General features: G+C 44.8%; 4 protein-coding genes across 5 annotated transcripts in view; 1 reads left to right on the top strand and 3 right to left on the bottom strand.

The window, feature by feature from the left end:
- LOC108030362 (GTP-binding protein Di-Ras2) overlaps positions 1 to 3,394 on the bottom strand; it is a 30,749-nt gene extending 27,355 nt beyond the window's left edge. The window contains exon 1 of the mRNA XM_017103231.2: positions 3,168 to 3,394. The gene's annotated coding sequence lies outside the window, so the exon portion shown is untranslated. The remainder of the gene's footprint in view (positions 1 to 3,167) is intronic.
- A 3,742-nt stretch (positions 3,395 to 7,136) lies between these two features.
- On the bottom strand, positions 7,137 to 9,594 carry LOC108029893 (serine protease inhibitor 42Dd). The gene is made up of 4 exons (XM_017102382.3): positions 9,561 to 9,594; positions 7,772 to 8,663; positions 7,427 to 7,568; positions 7,137 to 7,368 (listed from the first exon to the last, which is right to left on the bottom strand). Exons 2-4 carry the CDS (start codon positions 8,642 to 8,644, stop codon positions 7,238 to 7,240), a joined length of 1,146 nt encoding a protein of 381 aa, XP_016957871.1. The 5' UTR covers positions 8,645 to 8,663; positions 9,561 to 9,594; the 3' UTR covers positions 7,137 to 7,237.
- Positions 9,595 to 10,460: 866 nt separating this feature from the next.
- On the bottom strand, positions 10,461 to 13,949 carry LOC108029882 (uncharacterized). Its single transcript, XM_044092089.2, has 7 exons — positions 13,068 to 13,949; positions 12,771 to 12,912; positions 12,517 to 12,714; positions 12,312 to 12,395; positions 11,240 to 12,090; positions 11,042 to 11,183; positions 10,461 to 10,977 (listed from the first exon to the last, which is right to left on the bottom strand). Exons 1-7 carry the CDS (start codon positions 13,941 to 13,943, stop codon positions 10,859 to 10,861), a joined length of 2,412 nt encoding a protein of 803 aa, XP_043948024.2. The 5' UTR covers positions 13,944 to 13,949; the 3' UTR covers positions 10,461 to 10,858.
- A 1,206-nt stretch (positions 13,950 to 15,155) lies between these two features.
- On the top strand, positions 15,156 to 16,659 carry LOC108029951 (serine protease inhibitor 42Dd). 2 transcript variants are annotated; one of them, XM_050888156.1, is made up of 3 exons: positions 15,156 to 15,773; positions 16,096 to 16,237; positions 16,412 to 16,659. In XM_050888156.1, the coding sequence occupies exons 1-3, from the start codon at positions 15,189 to 15,191 to the stop codon at positions 16,600 to 16,602; spliced, it is 918 nt and encodes a 305-aa protein (XP_050744113.1). In that variant the 5' UTR covers positions 15,156 to 15,188; the 3' UTR covers positions 16,603 to 16,659. The 2 variants fall into 2 exon arrangements, with proteins under 2 accessions (XP_050744113.1, XP_016957942.1); XM_017102453.3 differs by having other exon boundaries at positions 15,156 to 16,043.
- The last annotated feature ends 161 nt before the right edge of the window (positions 16,660 to 16,820 follow it).

Here is a 16,820-nt window from a genome sequence, read left to right as displayed (position 1 = left end):
TTAAGTGCCTTCAAACGTGTCCCATGGCCGGGCTTGTTGAGACAATTTTGTACAATAAAATTTCAATAAGGCCGGGCCAAAAGGGCACTCCAAGCGGTTGGGAAGAGGCCGAAATACAAAAAATAAAGGGAAATCCGTCGGACCATAAAATCAGCACAAACCCAAACACACACGTCCCCATCGAGCGATGATAATCGTGGTGGGGAAGACAACAAACATGGTCCAGCACTTTAATCAAATGAGACCGCAGCTTCGAGAGGCTGTTCACCCACAAGCATGTATGCCAGGCCAGGCCGTGTGTGTGCTAAAATTTCAATGAAGCCATTGGCGGCCAAGAGGCCCCGAAGAGCTGGCCGGAAAAAAGAGCAGAAACTATTAAAGTAAGTGGAAATGGAGGCATTAAGGCGGAAACACGAACTCGCACATAGGTCGGTTGAGTCCTCCTCCGAGAAGGGGGCCGTTGTCAGGCCAAGTGGAAGCTTTGAACCTTTTATGTGCTTTTAATTTTAATACAAAAAGCGGGCCAAACACAAAACAATTTTCCAGGCATTCAGTTTTGCGTGCTTGCCAGTTTGCCAGATTGCCATTTCGCCACTTTGGGTGCCCACCCGTACACCCGTTTCACGTGTGCATTTTCAATTTGCGCTTTGCATACGGATTGCAATTCACGCCAGCTGTCGGCGTTCCCAGGGATAAACCTGTGCGTACCACAGTGCGTATGAGCGATGCGAAAGTGCCCAAGAAAGTGAGCACAGCACAGCCACAGCAAATGGCTGGTTCTTGAAAGTGTCAGCTGCAACATCCACGATAAATGTACTGGGCCTTAAGTGGGAACAATGCTGTGCCCACAGGCATTCAGTTTATCAATTAAATGAGTCACATATAATTAATAGCCTTCGCAGACAAGCAGCCTCTCGGGCTCCTTTGTCCATGACAAACGGCTGCGAATGCGGAGGGATTAATGAACCACACACTGCAAGAGCCTGACTTTAATATCAACTCGATCGGGCCAGGAGGAGGCGGTGGAGAAATGCAAACTATGGTAAATGCCATCGCACTTCAGGCATCCGGTCTAGACTCCATTATGATATAGTGTGCGCCCGAGTCCAGAATCCTGAGCGCTGAGTCCTGAGCCCTGGGTCCTGGGTCCCCGAGGAGCTAGGCAGCTGGCTCTGCTTAAGATACAATAAAAAAAGCTGGCATACCTACGGGGCCTCTGCGTAGCTCTGTGGGCGCGTGTGTTTTATCCCCCATTCGCAGTTTGACAGCAAAAACGTTTAATCTAGCATAAACATATGGAACATAAGCATTTACATGCGACTGTATACATACATTAGGGGATGAAGGCGACAGGTGAGTGTTAGGGCCCCACCCCACGTCTAGGGGAGCTCGAGGAACTCTTCCCCCTAACAACAGCTTTAAGAAGTCAAACCCGACTCGGCTTTAACGCGAAATTAATTATGCAGTCTTGGGGGCGGGCTGGGCAAACAGTTGCTGCTTTCGATTACCAAGAACTCTCATATTCCCGCAATATAAGAAATATATAAACCTTTTTTGCCGACTTCTTGTTGACCTTTCATCTCGGGAAAAAATGATGAATTTCTTAGAAAAACAATCGGAAATGTACAATTAACCGAATGAGTTTCAGGAAACTGAGATGTATGGGAGGGAAATAGAACCCAAGTTAAAGTGTGCTTTAGGCGCGTGGAATGTCATTACTAGAATACTTAGCTGGCGCATCTGTTTTAAAAAAAGAAGGTTATTATAATAATCATAATGTTATCCCTTTCTGATAACTTAAATGAAACCACTACTCACTACCAAAATTCCCTAATTTAAAATTATTATGAAATGTTTACATATTCAGAAAAATTGAATGCAGCGAATAAGTTTTATAAAAGCAAATGTATTTTGAAGGAAACTTTACGAAAGTGGAATACAGCGAATGAATTTCATAAAAATTAAATGTATTTTGTGGGAAATATGAAATTTAAGTGCCGCTTTGCCCATCGACCATTCCAAGAAGAGCTGTTGAAAGTTTTTGGTGCGTTTTAAAAGCATAAAAATATCTCTATTGTTTGGGATATATGTAGGTAAAAACAGAAAAATATTATAGTGCACTGGTAGCAAAACATTCTTACTCCTTTATAAAAACACAATTTTGTTTTGTTTGATTAATTTTGAAGATTGCACTAAGTATCTCTCCTATTACTTATACTTTTTTTAATAATTGGTGAATTTATGGAAATTATGTATATTTTTTTTAAGCCCTGTATTCTTTATATTTTTTAGAAAATGTGGTCACATGAGTACTTTTGCCATGGCCCAACCCACGCCCTGGAATGCTGTGGCCTAAAATCCCCTTTCTAGCAATGGACTCCATAAATAACCAAAGTATCGAAATGGTACCGAATAAAGGTAAAATCCACATGAAGCAGTTTTCTGATGGGATGAAAAAACATGGTAAAATCCGATTATGGACCCCCAAAACCAGTGCAAAACGGATTGAGTACTTGCCATAGGGAGCTGTATCCACCTTCTATTTATTTGACAAATTTGAAATTTATGGTGGACCCAAGCCAGAGGAGGAGGGGGATTTCCTATGGGTTCCTAGGGGATACATGCAGCCCCCTCGCACCAGAGCTTTCTGGCATGTGCGAGCTGTGTAATCGTAATAAAAATGCACAACATGGCACAGCTCATCCTCCATCGCCGGGGACACACAAAAGGCAGATTGAAGGCAACTTAGAGCTTACTTAGACATGTTAACTGCTGCGAGGACTCTTTGTCTCTACACCTAAAAAAAGGAGGGGGAGTTGGAGGTCGGAGCGAAACTTGCGGCAGCTACAAATTTAATGCGCTTACGATAAATTTTTATTATGCCAGCGAATGCTGGCGTTAAAATTGGATATCGAAGAAGCCACCTAGGGTGGTGGTTTGTTTTTCGGCGGGACGGTATGCAAAAAATTTGAATTTCCGCCATAATCGTAACTTTTCCCCGTTGGCAGGCACTTTAAAGTCCTTACTCCTGCACTTGCACTCAATACGTGCTTTGTTTTTCTGGCCCTGTTTACGCCTTAATGTGGCCATAAAGTGCAGGAGTCCGTGGAATGCCGGACTTTAGTGGGTCACTGGTGCTGGCTCAGGGTCCAGCTGGACAGGCTTACCTGGCGTACACTTAATCACTCCGTTTGGTAACTGCAAGTCGGCACGTGAGATTGATTAAATTTGTGATTTATGTTCTCGGGGAGTCACTCGCACAGACACTCGGAAACACCGACCGACCGAAGCGGGTAACTACACAGGAATAACCGTCGCTCCAGACACCTCATTCAAAGTTATGATCCGCCGCTTAAACTGGCTGCGATTTCCGTTTCCGGTTAGGAGCGCGTGCGTTGCTATCGAGCTGGGAACTGTTTGGCCAACAGCAAGGGAAGTGGCTTTTATAGCGCCGAACGGCCCACGAGTGTTTGCCGCCAAAGCATTCAAAACACAACGTGTTGCAGGTTGTGGTTGCGACCAAAACAAACCTTCCGAGGATTCAGGACGCAGGCGCCGGCAGGACCAAGCCGAGGTCCTGGCTGGCTTTAGCCAGGGCCTGAACCCGAGCTTTTGGAGTCTGCCATTGCCCCTCGAACCTGCCGGAGAGGTTGTAAGCCCAATGCCCCTGCGGCATTGTCAACTGCGGTCAGTTGGTAATAATTCCTCTGACAGTTCAATTTTGGACAGACGTCCCCCAAGAATGCTTTGTGTTATTTGGAATTGGCATCTAATTATTGGTCATATGTCTTGGGGAGAACCTTTGGTTAGTCTCTTTGGAAAATAGCCATCGCACTTAGACCCTCCTTCCTCCGGAAGAGAAGTCACTAAAAGACCAATTGTTTGGACACGCACCTCAAATGGGAATTAAATCTGATGAGTGCCAACGAGCGTTTCATGTCAGGCAGAGATTTTCATTTAGATGCCCGAGGCTGCCTCTGCCAATATTGACATACAAATGTTAATTATCCACAGAGGACTATACTACAGTGGCTGCCAAGGGGCAAACGAGCACCGGCGGCGGCCAACAGGGCGTATGCTCGATAATTGTCGGCCAAGCCGAGTTTACCCACCATTCTTGAGGCGTTTCGGCTCGTTAATATTCAATAGCATGTATTAAATCCAAAGTGTTAACCAACTTTTGCACTTTGGATGGCAAATAAAAGGGGCGTGCGTGTTTGGGGACCGTCCTCTGGGACATTCCGGGTATTTCATTAACCTGCCTCGTCCAGATACGCACTTTGGCAGCTGGCAGCTGCTGTCTTTGTGAGCAGCGTTAACTAGTTGTTTCCCCCAGCATCCAGCAACCCACACCCCACCTCTGACCTTCTGCCTTTGTGGCGGAGCTGCTGAATTGTGTCCAGTGTCCATTGGAGCGAGCAGGGATTTTATAATCATTTTTGTGGCACCCCGACCTGGGAAAGTGTAAACTTTTCCACCTCCTTGGCTGCTTTGGGGGTCGCTGGTCTGCCGGCACCTCTGGCTTCCTGGGCACCAGCACACAATGGGAGTCCTTTTCAATGGGAGAGTGCAGCGTGCATAAACACAATATGCAACTTAGCAACTTTCGAAATTAAATGCCAATTGCAAATATGCAATATACACACAGAACAGAGAATGTGACACAGGAAACCCTAGGCAACCGATGCAATCAAAGAGTGCTCTGCCACCCACTGCAAGCCGGTTACGGTGAAAGCTTTTTTGAATGCCAAACGTGCGCATGACATAATTCCTTAATTACCAAAGTTGTCAGACGCACTTAAAAGTGAGTTACAATTACAATTTGCCTCTGCGATTGTCTGCTGCACACTGCGGATGCGGAATAACCGCCTGGACCCAGGCACCTGGGTGGAGACCCCGACGTGTGGTGGGCAGAGGCACCCACAAAGGAAGGGGCAGAGAATGGATTTCATCAGGGATTTCGGAATCAACACAGTTCACAGGAACTAAGGGCTCACAAACTGTCAAGGCTGCAAAACAATTTACAAATTGTTGTACAATGTTGTGTAGGATTTCATAAACGCTCTTCTGCGTGTGCACTTTAAATTTATTTTTATTTAACTAGCTAAAGTGTTAAATTCTTTGATATAAGTCTGCACGTTGGTGTTGTACATTTCTCTATTTATAGCTTTAATCCGGTTACTTAACTTTTTGAATTGTGCAACACAATTAAAAATATCTGCACTGACGATTGGAAACTTATTGCATGCGATTTATCTGATTATAGAACACATCGCAAAGCATTATGGGGTTCTTAAATACATAACACACTCTATCACTACCTTCAACGTTAAGCAGTGCTCCACGTTCCGATATCAATTCAAGTGATTCTGCCTTAAATGGTTGTATTTGTCCGTATTGAAGTACATAAAACTTTATTAAAGTCCTCCCCGATAAATAAATTGTAGTAATAAAGCGAGGTAAATTGGCTCGCTTTGATAGGTGGCGAGCAGATCAAACATTCCCTGTCAATTTGCCAAATGATGCAAAGAGCTGTCAGCAACAGGAATGGGAAGAGGCCCAGGTAAAGGTGGGCGGTAAGGTGGAGTTGGAGAAAAGCTGGCCTTGGCAAGCGAGTGCCCAGCGAAGCGTGTGGATCCACCTCCCACTCTCAACCCAACCACCTGCCCGCAGCTCAACCTCCAGCACGGCTCCTGTCACGAATTTTCCTATTTTCAACAGCGCGAGTTGCATTTCCTTTGCTTCTCCCAATGCGGTTGATGCTTTTTCAGCTCCGGGTTGTGTTGTCATTTCAATTTCCATCTGCTGACGGAAACTTGAGCGTCGCCCGTGACAACGCAGCCGAAGTTTCGGCATCTCGGCAACGCCCTGGCCACCAATTAGTGCTGGAGACAGGCCAACCTTCGAAAGTGTAACAAAATTCCCATGGGACCTGTCGGGCTGAAGTGGAAAGCCAGGCGGCACGTCGGCACGGATTTAATTAAAATGTTTTACACGTGCGTAAATCCCGCACTAATTGTTTCACATGCCAGCCAACTGCATCATTTTGCCGACAATAAAGCTGAATAATGGGCCGGCATCATGACCAGGCCTCACCGGTATGTAAATGTCACAAAACGTTATTAAAACTGCTGCCCGGGGCGGCCATATCACAGGATATCACAAGGACAGGCTCGGGCAGCCGCAAAAATTTGTCAAATTAAATTTACACCTGTTTAGAAATATGCAAATACCCGCCACAAGGGGCGGTCATGTGGCGGTACACTGAGAAAAAGTATAGGTAAGATATGATTGTATCTGGGAATTTTAATATCAGTTCTGTCTAGTAATATGAAATAGTTTTAGCCACAGAATTACCTCTTGATTTTCTTCCTATTTAACTGCAAATGCAAAATACAATAAAATTAAAGACATCTTAGAATATTTAAAAGTCTTGACAATGAAAATATCAACCTGATAATTTTTATAGATAGGGATACCATTTGTTTTTCAAGTTTACATTTTTGAGTGGTGAAAAGGATACCTGACTCTAAAAATATCAAGTTCATGTGTTTTTTCTAAGTGTATTTGGGGTACATATAGGGTAAGAATATGCGAGCCGTCATCGGTCAAGGGCCTGGAAAATCCTCGCCAAAAGGAGAGCAGGAAAAAAGCAAGCGCACACGGAGAACAACAATTTAGCTGCACTCATAAACATCGGCTCCTGGGGAATGGAAGGACGAAGGACTCCTGTTCGCCAGAGGATGTGTTGTTGGATGATTGCAGCAAATTGCCAACACAGTTGTTGACTTTTGGCCATGTGCGTGTCCGTGGGTCCGCAGTTCCTCCAGAGTGTTTTTGGACTTTGGCCACTTACCACTGGCATTCAAATTGCCAGTTCTTCGCTCCTGGCTCTTTTTGTCCGCCGCTGTGTCGTGGATTGATAGCCATACCAGCTTTGATTTATTACCCACTGATACAGGACTGCCAAACTGCCTGGCACTCGGCCAGCATCCACGGGGCCAAGTCCTCTTAATAAACTATCAATGTCAACTGCAACTCGGATGGCTCTAATTACGGCAAGGCAGCCAACAGCCTGGCCAACAGCATTATGCAACCCTAAACTAATCAACCAACTAGGATGAAATACCTGTCGGTACTTGTGTGCCTGCACTTGACATCGAAGATTGGCATTTATTGGACAGAGCTACATATTGAGTTTCAGTTTTAAGGGGGGGGAAAAACTTGTGGTTGGAGCTCAGAGCTGGCTCACGTGGCCCAGGAAGTGGGTGCTCTGTGCGTCCTTGATGGCGAAGAAGAAGGGATGATCTGCGGTGAACTCGAACACTTTCTCTCCCATTAGGAGAGAGTCCGCCTGGGCCTTTACATCTGTTGGTAGGTTATTAACTGTCATTCTTATCTTATCTATTTTCATTAGCAATCTTACAGGTGGCTCCACTGGCAGTGGTCCCCCTCTCGTTCACCTCGATGATGGCCTTGTGCTTCACCTCCGAGATCCTGAGTGGACCCCATTCACGGAGCAGGCTGCTGAGATCCGCCTCAGGAGCGAATAGTTCCTTTATGCCCAGCTGAGGGGGTAGAAGAGATTAGTAATCATCCTCTTATCGATTCGAAACTAGTAATTTTTCCTGGGATAAAAAATATATTCAAGCCTAATCTTTATTACATCTACTAACTCTACTAACTCCTAATACTATAAAGCTTCATCTCTTATAAAGACTCCCTGCTGTTTTAAGTAATATGGGAAACATGTTTCTAAGGCTAGTCTCACCTCCTCGAGAACCGGCTGCAGGGGGACATCGAACTCGAACTTGAACTTGGGCAGCTGCACCTGTACCTTCTGCCTGCTCAGCTGGCAGCTTATTTCATTGAGGTCCAGCCCCTTAAGTTTCTTCTCGACGAAGGCCAGGCCCTGCTCCTCCTGGGGCAGAATGATCAGAAAGACGATATCCGTGCCTATGTACGGCAATTCCAGGGCCTTAGCCTTCAGCTGGGGCAGCTCGGCGAACCTGAAGTAATCCTCTTGGGACATGGTGTCCACGCTGACCTTCTGACCTCCGTGATTGACAAAGTCGCGGGCAAAGGTGGCATAGTCGGGGAAACTGCTCTCCCAGTCGGCCTTGAAGTAGATGGCATTTACCAGGATGGCGGCCGTATCTCCATCGAGGCAGTCCGCGGCAATGAGGTTCTTGATTTCCTGATGGGTCTGCTCCTCCACCCAGGAGTTAATGCGCCTGGCAGTATCGGCACTTTGGCCGAAGTTCACATTCTCGGCAGCTGCTGCGAAGTACTTACTGACCAAATCCTGATAGGTCTGGGACAGCTGGAACCTCTGAGCCACGTAAATCCGATTGGCATACTTCAATTTCGGCCCATCCTGGCCGCCATGTCCTTTCGCCAACAGCTGGGCGAATTTCTGGGCCACCTCGGTCTTGTCACCTCCCTCCAGGCCCAATCCCTGCTTCAACTCGTCTGCGGTACTGCCCTCGGCGCCCAGATAGGCCAGAGCCAAGCCCGTTCTGATGGACGAGGGCGAGAGGACGATATTCCTTCCTGGCTCTGACCTGGCCAACTGGCCGTAAAGCCTGGAGGCAAACTGGGTCCCTCCAGCAGCACTTTCCGAGTAGTTAACCGTGTTTGCCATGGCCAGGATCAAGCCTTGACTGCAGGATGTGGATGCGGAAAAATCGACAGAGTATACCAGGATGAGTTCAAGGATGAGTTCCTAAGAAGCTAAAGACTTTTGGAATAATCTTTCCTACCTGCCATTATGTAGAGAACTAAACTATCCCCATTTGTGTTTGTTCTGCGGTTTGATATTTGTCTAAGCTCTTGCTGGTTTTTTCATTGTTCTGCTGTAACACAGTCTTCTCACAACTGGTTTTTGACTATTTTAGAATTAAACCATTCTAATAACTATTGAAAACTTAGCAAAGATGAAGCGACTGTTCTTGGAGATACTTGAAGGTAAAGCACATGATACCCTAACCTTTGGAATCGGTATATAAGTAGTGTCATACCAAGAAATTACAAATTGTTTGCCTGTTGATAAATTTTGTTAGATTGGTTTTCATGATTACACAGTTTATATAGTTGAGTTTATCAGTTCTTACTTTTACACTATAGTGAACAGTAGTGTTTGTCTTATAGCGTTGAGTTGGTGCCTTATAAGCAAAAAGGAAAAAATTTCGAGTAAATATTTTAAATTGTAGTAATAAATATAGAAAAATCTTTAAATTATTATTATTACCTACTATCAAAGTTGTTTACATTTTTCCATTTTGCGACTAAACTTCATTTAATTTGGAAACAAATCTAAGAGCGAGTAGTTCGACAACGGCTCTCTTTACTATGCTCTTTTCTCATACTCTTCAATATGGAAGCAGTGGGTGGCAAAAAGTGATGTCATTTTATTTACAAATTGTAATGATTCCCTTCCGAAATCACATTGAAAGGGAAATTATTTAATATTAAATAATAATAGTGACTTGTTAAACCAGAAATCAACTATAACAACATGCATAAGTGACCGCAGAGCAGTTAGTTACACTTTTACTTACGTGATGCAGCCTACTGACGGTGTGACGCCTAGAGCGTTTCACAGAGAACTGAGTTTATCACGCTGTACAAGGCTACTTTTTGTGTACATTTACACTAGCTAGAGTGGTAGAATCAAAGAAAATATTTCCGGAACAACACTTCAAAAGATGCCGCCCAAGATAAATGTGTCCCAAAATAGTCCAAAACTCTAGTTGGAAAACTAAAATCGAATTTTTGTAATACTTCTTCTTCCACCTTTCGGCTCTTTAGTTTTTGTCAAACTACTCGAAGTATGTTTAATTTTAATTACTATTTTAATTAATTGAAACGGGTGTTTCTATGTGGACCACTTGCACGTGTCGTGACTGGAAATACATGAATAGTCGGGTTTTCCTGAACAATAAATATTCTGCAATAACAAAGTCCATTAAAAATACTGTTGGGACTTTCCATAAGTATCTGTAAATCAAGAAAAATATTTGTTTACCCTGACACAATCATGACTTAAGCGTAGTATTTAACTCAAAAAGGCAACGAAACGATTATTTCCTTTTTGATTGGTGTGAGTTTAATAAAAATCGGGGAACAAAACAAAAGTTCTGTCTACAAAATTTTCGATAACATTTTTAAGTCACATAAAAATTTAAAAACAAAAAAGTTTAAGAAACATCAGACATCTACCTAGACTTCAGAGTTAGATCCGCCAGCACTTAAAAGAGGGTTTTGAAAAGCAAACTGGTTTTTAGGGATGGATATCGAAGTAGGGATTTGTTGTTGAAATTGCTCATAAAACTTTCCTACACTTCGATCTAAAATAAAAAATGTTCAAAGTGTTTTTGAAGAAAATATGCATCCAATAAAGCTTTTGGACGGACATCTAATATTATTAGAATGCGAAGAAAATATCAGAATGATCAGAATACTTTGTATCATGCAAACCCTGTGTATATTTCCGGGGTATTTCCATTTTTTTATAACCGTTTACAACATTTTTCTAATATTCCACAACGATGGGAGTAGTCAAAAAAGGACAAATAAGGTCACTCGCAGCTAATTATGTGGTTGATCATGCTTACAAATTGAAATACATCAAAGGAGGATGAATCTCCCATCTGACAACTGTTGTATATAAAGCTCTGAATTACTCTGCTGAGCTGCCGCATGATTGATTAGTTATTATACTATATTCCAAGATTTAGCGTTTGTTAGTCACTCATCCGGTAGATGTGAAATCAATTTTTGAAGTACTTTTAACCTATGTTTAAATTCACGTTTTTATCTTATAATACAGTTCAGACATTTAATTAATTCCATCTATTTAAGGGCTAACCAGGCGTCCCTGGAAGAAGATGGTGCTCGCATCGCGGATGACAAAGGCAAAGGGGTGATCGGCCACGAAGGACATGGAGAAGCCCGCTCGATTCGTGACGGCCACAGCTGGGGATCAGAGTAAAGTAAGTACATACTACACACTGCGGGAGATAACCGAATCTCTACTCACATGTGGCAGCCGCGGCCTCTGCCCCCTCCTCGTTCACCTCCAGGAACGCCTTGTGCGAGACCTGGCTGACTTTTCCGCCTGACTTATCGCCGAACAAGCCGCTTAGGTCTGAACTGTCGGTGAAAAGCTCTCGGATGCCCAGCTGCAATGGAATTTAGAGTGGCGAAACCAGATATTTTTTTAGAAACCGCTGCTTACCTTCTCTAAGGTCTCTTTAAGTTCGTCACGAAACTCGATTTTGAACTTGGGCAGCTTCACATACACCTCCCTGGCCTCCAGCGGCCGGGCGAATCCAGCGATCTTCTCCTCCAGAGCACCCAGGCCTCCGACTTCGCGGGGCAGAAAGATGGTCATGTACAGGTTGGAGTTCTGGTACGGCAGATCGATTACATGGGCGTCCAGGTCGCGGAAGTAGTTTGCCCTGAAAGTCCCCATCTGCACCATCATGGGGACGGTCACATTCTTGTCGGCGCTCACTTGAAAGGTGGAGGATCTCGTTTTATCTGGATCAAACTTGGACTCCCACTGACCCTTGAAATAGATGGCGTTCACCAGCAGGGCCTTGACGTCGGGCGTCATGCTACCGGGATCGATCATGTCCTTGATCTGGCCGCTGGTCTGGCTGAGCACCCACTGGTTGATGGCCTCGGCGGCCGCGTGGCCATTGACCAGGCTGATGGACTCCGCCTCGGCCTTGAAGGGATCCCGCACAGCCTGGTTGTAATCCGGTTGCAGGCTGAACTGATCGTTGACGTAGATGCGGTTGGCCAGCTTCAGCGTGGGCCCGTTCTGCTGCTCCTGCCCCTGGAGTTGGTTCAGCAGGGACCCGTACTTGGTGGCCACCGCCTGTTTGTCCTCGGATGGCAGTCGCAGCGCACTCTGTAGCTCCCGGGCCGTGGAACCCCCAGCACCCATGTAGACCATGCTCAGGATGGCCTCTATGGAGACGGGCGAGACGATGAGGTTCTGGTTGGCGTGGCTCTTGGCCAGCAGCTGGTAGATCTCCTCGGAGGCCTGGCAGGCCACAGAGGTGGCCCACAGAATTAGGACTAATGTAGAAAAAACAATTATAAGTTCTCCTTTTATAAGTCTCACTTTACACGAGGTTAACTTTTATATTATTAGAAATCAACACCATATTGATGTATAATTGGCAACTTGCTAATCAATATGACTAGTACTTTAATTAAAATTGAAAATTATAATTTGTAGTCGATCAGATCGGGGCGGGATCCCCTTGCCAAGATCGCCCCTAGCGATCGCCACTTACACAAGTAATACATTTGACCGCCTCCGACGAACTGGTCCCCGAGATAGGTATCTCTGTAAACTGAGCGAAAAGCGCCAAGACGAGCTTATATATGCACCGGACCTACTTATATGTACCTGATGGCTGAGAACCGCGCACACAACTCTCTTAGATTGAAATTCAGTGACTACTAGTGGGATTTCCCGTCTGAGTTTTATTTGGTCTCACTGCTGTTCTTGGACATTGTACATGCTGGCTTGGGAACCTGCCCTCGTAGAGCCCTCCTCTTCTGGTCCAGACTTGGGGTTCGAGAATCGGCCGGCAAAAAACACGGCCTGCGGGCTGCGAATGTAGAACACAAACGGGTGATCCACTTTGAAACGCTTCATGTTCATGTTCAGCATCATGGGTACGATCTTCATGACTGCAAGTGGGTTGAAAGATCACAGGGGGTCGTTGGGAGTAGCTGATTCCACTTACAAGTGACGGCTGCTGCCTCTGATCCCGCCTCGTTTACGTTGATGTAGCCACGGTGCTTCGCCGCCGAGATCTTCTGGCCAGTACGAGAGGTGAAAAGTCCGTCCAGTTTGGCACTGTCGGTAAAGACTTCCGCAATACCCAGCTGTGGATAAGCCAATTTAATTACAAACAGGTATTATTAGGTAAGAAAAAACAAATAAATTATTACTTATTTATATTCTAATGACTTAAAAAAGATAATACCCATCTGAAGAATTCGCAGCTTGTATCGCTGAACACCTTACCACCTATTCTCACCTGATTTAGGATCTGCTTGAGGTCCACGTCGTACTCAATGTCCATCCTGGGCAGGAAAATCTCCACATCCTGCAGGGTCATAGCCGCATCGATATCAGCCAGATCCACGTCCTTGAGCTGCAGCTCCAGCTCCTGCAGGCCGGAGACTTCGTTGGGCAGCAGGATAAGCATGTGGATGTTCGAGTATTCATAGGGCAGCTGCACGGCCCGAGCCTTCAGCTGTGGCAGGTCGGCGAACTTGAACTTGTCCTCCTGGTACATCATGTTCACCTCCACCCGGAGGTCCCGATCCACGTGGAAGGCGTCAATCGATGTGGTCTCCGGCATGAAGGGTTTCTGCCATTTTCCCTTGAAGTACAGGGCGTTGATGAGCACGGCGCTGGTTTCGCTGTCCACGGCGTCCGACTGCAGCAGGTTGCTGATCTTGTGCTCCGTCTCCTGTTCCACCCAGGCGTTGATCTGCTGGGTCGCACCCTCCGAGTCAGCGAACTTAGCCGCCTCCGCCTTCGACTGGAAGAAGTCCACGGCAATCTCGTTGAATTCCGGCTGCACTTCTAGGGTGTCGTTCACGTACAACCGATTCACGGACTTCAGCACGGGTCCTCTGTCGCCGTAGTTGCAGTTCGTCCGCCAGAACTCCCCAAAGGTGCGGGCTATGTGATGGCGATCTCCTGGTCCCAGTTGCAGTCCTTTCCTCAGCTCCTCTGCCGTCGATCCGGAAGCTCCCATGAAAGCCAGGGTCAGGCAGCTTTGGACGGAAGCGGGCGAGAAAACTGTATTCACGTAAGGCTCATTGCTCTGCTCCAGGGCAGCCTTGGTGATCGTATCTACCAGGTTTCGGGAAAAAAGATTTCTGCTCTCCTGGGGATCGCTCATTTTGTTCTACAAATAGGAAAAGTGTTGATGTATATTTAATATTCAATGTAAAGACTCTGGACTCTTTCCTTCAAAAGCTACAGTTGTAATTTTTGTTCATACCCAGAATGACATAGTTAAATCGAACTACTAAAAAAAGAAAATTCCAAAAACTGTATTGACAATTCTACCCTATACAGGTGCAGTAGGTAAATTATAAACGAAGGGGTGACAGTACTTGCTTTCGTCATTATAAAACGCTTTCTAGCAAACGCCATGAAAGCTAATTAAATGATAAAAAGGCCACGCCAACTGATAAAGTTGTTGATGTTTATTATACTTTCTTATCACCAGAATGCAGAAACCACAGGGAAATAGAGTCGGTGATGCATTCCTTTTTCTATGAAGCACAAAACATTTGGATTTTCATAGCCTAGACTACTGGGAATCAGATCTATTAAGCACTACATAGAACTCGTGTTGTCACAGATAAGGTAGTTGGATTGGTAAAACCCAAAAAGTAATTGAGTGTTCTAAGAAACACAAGTTTTTTGGTCTACCATAACTTAGTATAACAAGAGTTTGATTGCTACACACTACACATAAATCGTTTTGTCTTTAATAAGCTGGTTGGGTTAGTAAAACACAAAATATACACTGTTCTGTGAAACACCATATTTTGGGTCTACCATAGCCTAGACTACCAAGAATCTGATCCATTAAGCACATCATAGAACTCGTATTTTTACCGATAATAAATAGATTTTCTTTGAAACACCATACGTTTGGCCTACCATAACCTAGACTATAAAGAGCTAGAAATACCAGTGATAAGCTGCTTGGCTCACTGATACAGGTGAGAAGCGCCTCTGACCCTATGATAAGCAGATAACTTACACCGGAAGAAAGTGTCGAACGGGGAGAATCGGAGGCAATTGGAGAATGTGCGTGGTCCCTGTCAGAAGGCGCGGAACTGACTGACGCCCGGAATCGCAGTGACTCAGAACTGAGCGAACTGTTGTGCCACGATTAGATAAATTCCAAGAGAGTCTGGAGTGGCAGGTGGTAGATGCTCTTGCCTGGGAGAGCCAGCTGACCAGCCCGCCGGCAATTTGGCAGGTTGATAGGCTATCTGGTTACTTAAATTAATATTTGAATAACCACCTCTAATCACATTATTTCCACTATCTACTCTCTTATGTTTGCTTTCGAAAAAAAGAGTAGCCCCTGATTTTCTATCGTAAAGCAGAATTTTATTTCTTTGCCATGAAAGATGAGGAGTTCGCTCTGGGTCTGGAACAATTCGCCTATGGTCTGCTTGACCCGTTGTGCCGGACCAATCCTAGCCAGAATATCATCTTCTCCCCGCTGTCCGTAAGGACTTCGGCAGGCATGTTGCGGATGGGAGCGACCGAGGGTTCGGTCACAGCCAAGGAATTGGACGAGGGCCTTCGATTCGGCGGTGGAAATCTGCAAGAAATAGCTGAGCACTTTGGAACAGTTCTTAAGTACTACCAACAGTGCCAGGTCCTTAAAATGGCCAACGGTCTCTACGTGATGAAGGGTCTTGAACTTGGCGGGCAGTTTGAAAACATTCTAGAGAGGCAGTTTCATTCCAAGCCAATGGAGATTAACTTTGGCAGCGAACAAGCTGCCAGTATCATTAACAAATGGCTGGAGTCGCAGACCAACCACCTGATTAAGGACGTTATAGGCCCTGGAGTCCTAACCCAAGACTCTCGGCTGCTTCTTATCAATGCTATTCACTTCAAGGGAAATTGGTCCATTAAATTCAATGAAAGCGATACTAAAGAGGAGGATTTCTTTTCGGAGCCTGGAAAACCTGTCAAAGTAAGGATGATGCGCGGGTCTGATAGCTTCTCCTTTGCCACGCTCCCCAAGCTGGAAGCCACTGCCCTGAAAATGAACTACAGTGCTTGTAACCTAGCCATGGTTCTTATACTTCCGGATGAGAAATCGAGTCTTACGAGGCTGAACAGCCAACTTAAAGACACTTCTCTAAAGGCTTTGACGTCCTCCATGAACCTTGAAAAAGTTGATGTGAGGATTCCTAGCTTTAGGGCTGAGTTTCAGCAGGAACTATCAGAGGCTTTTAAGATGGTTAGCTATCACGTTTCTTTCGAGTATATATTTGCAACCTGACTGTTCACAGATGAACATGAGCCGTATATTCGGCGATCAGGCCGAGCTTGGCTCCATGTTGAAGTCCCAGGCGCCTCTATCTGTGTCCAAGATCATACACAAGGCCTTCATAGAGGTGAACGAAGAGGGCACAGAAGCTGCAGCGGCAACAGGTGAGACTGCGAAATCGAGGATATCATTTTAGTTTTGTATCCCTTATGACTAATCAATACAAAATAACATTTGAAAGACCAATTTGCACGAAACCAGTTTACGTAGTACCAAATATTCATTAATATTTTTTTATATTTTGTAAGTTTATATTATTAATAATGTAATTCTCTCAGCTGCGGTGATTTCTTTGAGAAGCCTGCCTGTCTCTGAGCGTCCACCAAAGGTGTTTCATGCCAATAGACCTTTCTTCTATGCGATCTTCGACGAGTCCCATGGAGTCCTCTTTATCGGAAACTTTAACACTAATAGTTTACAAAAGTCGAAGAAATGTAATACATGTACTTCTAAAAACGAATGCAAGTAGAGATAAATAATTATTGTCGAAGATACAATAAAAAACACTTTTTACATATACATATAAGCCGAAGTCATTTTCTGTAATAAACGAAAAAGTATCCTAATAAATGTAAAGTGAACATTAAATCGATTGAATACAAATATACATATTAATATATTAATAGTACACATTTTTTTAGAGTAAAATATTGGGGAAACTTACAGACCGAACGAATCTAAGCACCT

Source organism: Drosophila biarmipes, chromosome 2R, assembly GCF_025231255.1.
Source record: "Drosophila biarmipes strain raj3 chromosome 2R, RU_DBia_V1.1, whole genome shotgun sequence".
NCBI classification, from domain to species: Eukaryota; Metazoa; Arthropoda; class Insecta; order Diptera; family Drosophilidae; genus Drosophila; species Drosophila biarmipes.
Note: the sequence above shows the minus strand (reverse complement) of the source record. Positions and strands in the feature narration are given on the sequence as shown.

What these genes read in the sequence shown, in the direction of transcription:
- LOC108029882 (XM_044092089.2), bottom strand. Translation starts at nt 13,943, where the DNA reads ATGAGCGATCCCCAGGAGAGCAGAAATCTTTTTTCCCGAAACCTGGTA. An exon ending in TCAAGCAGATCCTAAATCAG is followed by an intron (nt 12,913 to 13,067) that starts GTGAGAATAGGT and finishes GCTTATCCACAG; the next exon opens with CTGGGTATTGCGGAAGTCTT. An exon ending in TTAAAGAGACCTTAGAGAAG is followed by an intron (nt 11,184 to 11,239) that starts GTAAGCAGCGGT and finishes ATTCCATTGCAG; the next exon opens with CTGGGCATCCGAGAGCTTTT.
- LOC108029951 (XM_017102453.3), top strand. Translation starts at nt 15,189, where the DNA reads ATGAAAGATGAGGAGTTCGCTCTGGGTCTGGAACAATTCGCCTATGGT. An exon ending in TATCAGAGGCTTTTAAGATG is followed by an intron (nt 16,044 to 16,095) that starts GTTAGCTATCAC and finishes GACTGTTCACAG; the next exon opens with ATGAACATGAGCCGTATATT. An exon ending in AGAAGCTGCAGCGGCAACAG is followed by an intron (nt 16,238 to 16,411) that starts GTGAGACTGCGA and finishes TAATTCTCTCAG; the next exon opens with CTGCGGTGATTTCTTTGAGA.
- LOC108029893 (XM_017102382.3), bottom strand. Translation starts at nt 8,644, where the DNA reads ATGGCAAACACGGTTAACTACTCGGAAAGTGCTGCTGGAGGGACCCAG. An exon ending in TGCAGCCGGTTCTCGAGGAG is followed by an intron (nt 7,569 to 7,771) that starts GTGAGACTAGCC and finishes CTACCCCCTCAG; the next exon opens with CTGGGCATAAAGGAACTATT. An exon ending in CACTGCCAGTGGAGCCACCT is followed by an intron (nt 7,369 to 7,426) that starts GTAAGATTGCTA and finishes ACCTACCAACAG; the next exon opens with ATGTAAAGGCCCAGGCGGAC.